Raw genomic sequence first — 7376 nt, 5'->3', positions numbered from 1 at the left:
ATTTCCAACATTGGTCCATCACTCAGTTCCTAAGGTGGAGCTACTCTTAAAAATTAGACAAGAAACTAGCAACGATTAATCCAGGTGAACAACACAGTGAGAGAAGGGCTAAAATAGTCTTAATTGAGGAAATGAAATCATCCTGGAAACCGGAGGAGGTGGCAGTGTATGGAAGGGGTACATCCTTTCAGCCTGACCTGCATTCATCCACGCATCAGATTTACACACCCGCATGTACACAGTAGTTTACTTCCTCAAATATTTGACCAAAATATCACTTTAATGAATGGTGCAGTTCTAGTATGGAGGCAATCAACACTTTAAACTTTTCTTCCAAATCAGTTTTCGATTTCCACTGACAGTGATAATAAATTGATATAGTTGATTTTTTGCTGCTCTGCTAGTCTGACGATGCTTTTTTCCATGAAGAGTGCAGGCAGAGATTTAGAAACAGCAAATTCCTGTGCACTGTGACCTGATAAAGTTTAGTCTCAGGGAGCAGGGCTGTCTGAGGCACAGGAGATAGCACAGGGGTCTGTCCCACAGCCCAACAAGAGAAAACAACAAGAATGTTTCAACACGGTACACATCTTATAGAAACGTATGTGAGGCATTATAAACGAAACATTTACATGCATTTCGCACTGGAGCGCAGAATATTGTCCCTGGTGGGATACACTGCCATCTGGTGGGCAAGACACAAACCGCAGTACAAGGGCTAATACAGACTTTAACACAAATAAACACAAATATTAAAAGCGAATTAAATAATACAATTCTTTACTTGCCAGTTTTCTATATTAATATATTAATCTTTTATTGTATCTGTAAATCAATCTTAAGCAAGCACATTTAACATATTATAATAGTCATATTTAAACCACTTTAAAATGAATAAAAAAATGTCACTTTGAATTGTCTATGTGCGTTTTGGATGGGAGCCCATGTCCAGCAGAGGGAGCTGCTTTCAAGCTACTAGCATCTGAACTAATGGGATAATAGCATCAAAGACATTGTTAACCTTTATGCCACTGATGAACAAGAGGTAATTGTATTAAGCTGACTGATTGTTTTTATATATATAAAATAGACTCTTCTGTTTATGTTGTAGGTTGCTGTGAGTCAAGATGTCTCAGAGAGAAGATATAGGTCAGAGCTCTGAATAGTCGGGAGGGTTGTCTGCAGAGGTCATTTCATGGGCCATCTAAGAGTAGAAGAACTGTGATGAAAAGTTAAGTACTTTGATTGAGCTGTGTGTGCTTCGGGGTGGGGGCACTCACCAGGACTGGAGGGGCCAAGAAAAGGTAATTGAGTGGGTAGAAGAGTAGGTTGATACAGCTGGTAGAGTAGAGATCAGCATATCTTATTAGTTGACTGGCAAAGAGGGTCTGTCTGGCTCCACTCCGCAGAAGGCTGCCCATCTGACTGTAGGCTATGTCCATTCTGTAGGTCAGCACCTGAGATCACCAAGTAAACCACACAAGAAACACGTTCAGAATTCCGGTTCACAGTGTTCAGGCATCAAAAAGGATTTGAAAGCTTTCAGTTGTATTGTTGTTTCAGTCATTCTTCAAATCTATTTTTTGTGTCAAAGCTGAAAAAACTGACCTTCATTCTGTACTGAATAGCATGAATCTCTGGATCTGTGCTGTCCACGTTTCTTTAAATGAAGAAAAAAGAGCACATTAGAGTATGGCATCATGTTGTGCTATCCTGTGCTGAATACAGTATTCACTCTTTCATCACTCTGAAACCAATGCAATATTATGTGGAATGGTAACAATTAAACAAGAAAGTGGATAAATAACTAATTAGAGTGTTCATAATCTCACTTGTGAAGCTCTGCTAAGAAGATGTCCAGGCGCTTGAGCTCCTCAAACAGACCTAACACACACACACGCACACACACACACGTTACATTTAGAAAATATGCTATCCTCTAGTTTTAGTTCCCTTTTTACCTCTGTTCTTCTCCCACACCTCCAGCTCCTTACTCAGCTCAGGTACCACCAGAAACGTTTTCCAGCCCTGTCTCTTCTTGGATCTGAGGATATCTCCAAAGATATGGTCTCCAACATACAGGATGTCCTTCCCCTGGACATTTAGCAGATCACAAATTACGTCGGAGGAACCTAAAGGCACAAGTCAAAAGTTCAGCTGTACTTGCTTTACAGAGTGATACAAACTGAAGTAAAATAAAGTTAGTTTTAATCATTGTCAATATACATCCAGTCATGGCCCTTAGTACCTCCGGAATACACAGTCCCATGCTGGAGGTCCCCTATGTAGGTTCCAATACGCAGTTTTCCTGTGTCCTGTGTGAACACATTAAACATCATATTTATTCCTTTTGTCAGATATTTAATATAGATTTAACTGTTTTCACACCGTGTCCACTTGTCTCAGAACTGTCCCATCTCCAAAGAACTGGGGCTTCCTGGTGTCCACAACAATGAGATCAAAGTAGGAGCGCCAAGGTTTTATGGGACTGCCAGGCTAAGAGAAATATCAAAATATGCAGTTGGCTTATCATCAAACACTGGTACTTATTATTGTAATTGTCTCACCTTAACTGTGGTTTCTAGTAGGTATTTCATTATAGCCTGAACATACATTGGAGGTTAGATAGCACTTCGAAATAGAATGGATTTCAGCTTTTATAAAGAAAACTCACTTCTGTGTAACAGTAGTCACTGTTTGTTGCCAGAAACACTTTGGCCACCTCTTTAATTCTTGTTAAAAAGTATGGCAGATTAGGCTGAAAAAAAATAAAATAAAATAAATAAACTACTTGAAAAATATGTCTAAGATATAATTACAAGTTACTCACATCCTTTTCTACGTACTTCTCCAAATTCCTAATGGTTTTGTCCTTAAGGACACCCTGAAATTCAGTTAATTGCATCATCATATAAGTTTTGTTTGTTCATAAGAGCTGAAATATTTTACCCTCATTTTCTTTCTAAAATAAAGAGTACAAAATCACTTTGTCATGAATGTAATCCATGGCGGCTCGGACATCCTGATACATACTTCTGAAGGTCATCATCAGGTCACCATGTTGGAAACCTGTGGTTAGGCTGCAGTTCACACCAGTCCAAAAACAGACAGACAGGGTGTTTGGTCCATTATTCACAAACTTATGTTTCTTACAATGTGTAAAGAGGCAAAGATAAAAGCAGCTCACTGACTTTTCGTATCGTGTGCATCTTGTGAAGAAGTCCACGAGGCAGGAGTAGATGTAAGTCTCTGGAGAGTTAAGGACAGGCCATTCACATGAGACTCAATTTTTGAACTGCTGACCCATAACATTTTAGATACAATATACCATTTTATTGTAAGAGCAATTATCAGCAAATGAGTTATGACTTTAAACAGCCTTTTGTTCTATTTTCATTTTTCAATTTGAAAGTTTCTTACATGGAAGGTCAAAAATCAAGTCATGTTTTGTTAAAGACAAATTACAATCAGACTTTTAAAAGTGTGGATCAAATTTGCAAAGAAAATAAAAATTGTGAAATAATTTGGAGTTTACCAGACAGATTGAAGAGAGTGCTGAGATTGTAGAAGCGATCAGTGTCATGCCTCTGAATAAACTTGTTGGGATAATATTTTTTAATGTCATACCTGGAAAACATTATTATTATTATTATTATTATTATTATTATTATAGCATTTATTGTACACAATAGAGCCTTAACAGTGCATTGCTCATTCAGTCCACACTTGATAGTTTTAAGATACTGTTGGAGCCACAGCTGTCCTGCCATAGACAGGCTGCCAATCAGCGCTATTGACCCCTACGACAACACTCCACATTCATTCCAGTGTCTTGCAAGACCCAAGACAACAAGAGTTTCCATTAGAGCACTAAAACTGCTGGCTCACTGTGGCACCTGGTATTCCCAGTGGTCTTCCTTCCAAGTACCAACCATACCCAGATTTCCTTAGTTTACATTACACTAATTTGTATAAAAATACAATGCAACCATTTTAAACTGTGATATGCTCATTTACCCTTTGAGAAAGTAGAAGCCATGAGAGCTGACCAGAATATTCCCATTTGAATCCACCTTGAGGAGATTGCCAAATGTTGTGTCAATCACCAAACCTCTGGTGGAAAAAACAATAATTATAAGACCTAATTATCAGTTGTATTAAAAAAAAAAAAAAAAAAAAAAAAAACATCTTGCAGTACTCCAGTGTTTGTGTTTGTGAGATTGCAAAGTACCTTGTGGGAAAGCTGGGGTCATAGGTGTAGCGCAGTAGATCATGAGGGTAACCCATACAAACCAGTCGGTCTCTGATCATCTCAAAGCACATGTTCTCAAAGTCAGGTGATTTGTAAACTGTTGAAGCGAAAACATTTATTACAACCCATACAAGTGGTATTAAAATACAATAGTATACTTTTGCTTTATTTTGCATACTTGCCAATGTGTAGTCCATATCAAACCCATAGCATTTGATGTTTTCTAGTGTCAGGCTTCTGTTCACAAAGATCCTGTGACCAATCACACATTACAACACACACCATGTATTTGCAGCAAGCAAGAGTTTGTAACAGCAGTTAATCAATACCATAGCCTCTAAAAGCATCAACAGTGAGAAGTGAAGTTAGTGAGCGTGCTCAGTAGACCTCACATCTCTGACACAATGAAGTCAGAGCTCACCTCTGCTGCACTTACTAATAACGGCACACTTTTAACAAGGAACAGCAATTTATGTGGTGGAATAAACAAGGACACTGCACAAAAGCAAAGCACGAGGGAAGCAAAAGACGTGGCTGAAGGTCAGATTGTTTTTACTTGCGAGACAAAATGGCCATCACAGAAAGAGATTGGATTTGGGGAAAGTACAACCTTTTTCCTACCAATTACAAAAAGGACGGCAGAGGAATTCACATTTGGTGAACCATGAAATTACAAGGTTAAAGTAGATTAAGGAGAGGCATTTTGATTGACGCAAATAGACTATTTAAAATGGCATAGCTCATGGAACGGAGAGTCAAAGCAAAATCTAACAAATTGCAGTCCGTCATTTGTTGAATTTTTAAATGAGTCATAAAACAGATAAAGGATTAATAATTACAGTAATAAAATATGTCAAAGTTCAAATGAAAACCTACTCCCACAACTTAAAACTATTCAAAATAAACTGATTGATTAGTGTCAAATGAGTTTTGTATGGAACAATAAGTTTAGAAAAATGCATTTATTTGTCTTGTATGCAGTTCGTTTTGTGATGGTATTTGTTATCGTAGAAAAAAATACCGTTGTTATTGTTTCGTAGAAACCGTTTGACCTCACAGCATTAGAATTTGTTTGCTCGACAGTAGGTGGGTCCTTTTTTTATTTAACCAATTGCTGCTATTTGATTGTGACGTATGTTATGCACCACTAACGGGGTTAACAGTAGGGTGACCATATTTCCGTTTGTGAAAACCCAGACAGCTTACCGGGGGTGGGGGGTGGGGCCTCGACATTGAGCTACTGTCAACTCACAACCTGTGCACATGGCCTCCCACTTGTCCAGGGCAGAAAACGGGGAATTTCTTGTACAAATCATTGTTAAATGCACATTTGCACTTCGGCATGTTGCAGGCTGACTGACTGTTTGTGTCTACTCACTCCTTCTGAGTCACTGAGAGCTACGAGAGACGCTCAATTTAATGGCCCCAATGAAAGATAATGAAAACCCGGACATTTCCATCACTTAAAAAAAATAAAAATAAAAAACCTGGACGCCCAGGATAGGATGCAGAATACAGACATGTCTAGGGAAAAATGGACGTTTGGTCCCCCTAGCTAACAGGTATATTAAGCTTTTCCCAAATGCTGTAGGAAAACAAGGGCAATAACATCTTTCCCCTTGATAAAATTCAACAAACATTCTCTTTGTTCCCGGGTTTAAATCCTCGATCTCAGGAATCATTGCCAACACAGAATCTAAGGCTCTTTGCTGACTGGCTGGTGCTCGACTCTCACTTCCAGAGTTTTTGAGAAATGTCTAGTGTATTCTGATTCCTGACCTAGTCACTGGAGAGAAATGAAATAGAGTGGAGTCACTAGGTGGTGCCAGCCTAGCTAGGTATTTGTCACAATGTGGGAATTAAAATATGAGATTAAAATATTAAATTAAAATATGAAATTAGAGAAACTATTTCAGATAGATGTAAATAAATAAAAAATTGACTTGTGAAATTTAAGTCATGTTAGAATGTTGTTACCTTACCAAAAACATCCATGGAGTTGTGTTTTTGTTTCATTCACAAATGTTAGAGTATCCCTTTATTATTAGTCTGTCTACATCTCCATTGCGATGTCTTGAAGTGGTAATTTAACAGCTACCTTTTATTTTTAGTTGAGTAGAAATTGGCAATTCTAGAGCTGAAATTATACAAATAATTCTAGTGAAGGTGTATGGAGTTTAAAAACACAGTCAAGCACTTCCTTTATTGACAGCGCAAGGTAGAATAGTGTTTTCTGTTTGAGAGAAGATCACAGCCTAAGGACTTGAGTGTTAAACATGTGTGAATGAAATAAAACACAACTCCAGGTATCTGTGATGAGAAAATAATAATATAAATCCTTTAATCATGCTGAAAATTCCACTATGAGCAAGATGAGTTCAAGAACACTACACTCTGTAAACTAGTCTGTAAAATCATATTCAGAATAGGTAGTGGTTTAAATCACTATTTGATTGCACACACCTAATACAGTTATACATGCATAAACCTCTACTGGATTTGCATTACATTGTGGCTTCCAACATGATAAACAAACAAACTTATTTGCATTGTGACTAATGAATTGTCATCAAACATAAATCTTGAAGTTGAAGTGCACTGCCTTTAACCATACAGCATTGAGTTATTCATATATCAATTTAAAGCACAAATATGAGAATCCATTTTACCATCAGATCATATACATCCCCCTGTTCTTCTTTCTTTTGCTCTTAATGTATGCAGAGTTTCACAGAATGCTAAACAGACAATAGTACATTTACATAAAGCTTATGGTTTAAAGTTGAAACAGACTGGAGTAGGCGTCCACAATGCTCTTTTCTACACCCACAAATTATTCAAATCTTGTGTTTCAGATGTTAGGATGTATGCTAATTCCTTGATTACAATTTCTTCTTGCAGATGCTGAAAGGAACACCAGATTTCAAACAAGTGTGTACAATTATGCATGGGCACAAACGTGGCTTATTTACTTCATATACAGTAAGCGTTGCCGATTGATATTTTGCAGTGACATTACGCTGGGGTGTTGTACATGTATCTCTAATGGTAATGTTTAGGAGTTATCATGGTGATACAATGGACACATACTAGCAAACACTGTCAAAACATTTTTTAAGATGGT

The 7376-nt window shown here is 37.6% G+C and overlaps 1 protein-coding gene across 2 annotated transcripts; it reads right to left on the bottom strand.

Moving 5' to 3' along the window:
• Positions 1–259: 259 nt before the first annotated feature.
• LOC110174141 (cytosolic purine 5'-nucleotidase-like) lies at positions 260–4580 on the bottom strand. 2 transcript variants are annotated; one of them, XM_055149074.1, is made up of 16 exons: positions 4431–4580; positions 4232–4349; positions 4018–4113; positions 3536–3627; positions 3192–3249; positions 2987–3080; positions 2831–2884; positions 2675–2758; positions 2568–2603; positions 2389–2496; positions 2249–2315; positions 1962–2132; positions 1833–1884; positions 1609–1660; positions 1281–1457; positions 260–1219 (listed from the first exon to the last, which is right to left on the bottom strand). In XM_055149074.1, the coding sequence occupies exons 1-16, from the start codon at positions 4447–4449 to the stop codon at positions 1205–1207; spliced, it is 1293 nt and encodes a 430-aa protein (XP_055005049.1). In that variant the 5' UTR covers positions 4450–4580; the 3' UTR covers positions 260–1204. The 2 variants fall into 2 exon arrangements, with proteins under 2 accessions (XP_055005049.1, XP_055005048.1); XM_055149073.1 differs by having other exon boundaries at positions 260–1204.
• Between the last annotated feature and the right edge of the window lie 2796 nt (positions 4581–7376).

The sequence above is a fragment of the Boleophthalmus pectinirostris genome, unplaced genomic scaffold, assembly GCF_026225935.1.
Source record: "Boleophthalmus pectinirostris isolate CB_2022bp ecotype Guang Dong unplaced genomic scaffold, ASM2622593v1 HiC_scaffold_1203, whole genome shotgun sequence".
Taxonomy (NCBI): Eukaryota; Metazoa; Chordata; class Actinopteri; order Gobiiformes; family Gobiidae; genus Boleophthalmus; species Boleophthalmus pectinirostris.
Note: the sequence above shows the minus strand (reverse complement) of the source record. Positions and strands in the feature narration are given on the sequence as shown.

Excerpts from the sequence above, each read along its gene's own strand:
- LOC110174141 (XM_055149073.1), bottom strand. Across the intron at positions 4,114-4,231 it reads GACCCCAGCTTTCCCACAAG|AGGTTTGGTGATTGACACAA; the intron begins GTACTTTGCAAT and ends TTTTTCCACCAG. Across the intron at positions 2,133-2,248 it reads TGGGACTGTGTATTCCGGAG|GTTCCTCCGACGTAATTTGT; the intron begins GTACTAAGGGCC and ends TTGTGCCTTTAG.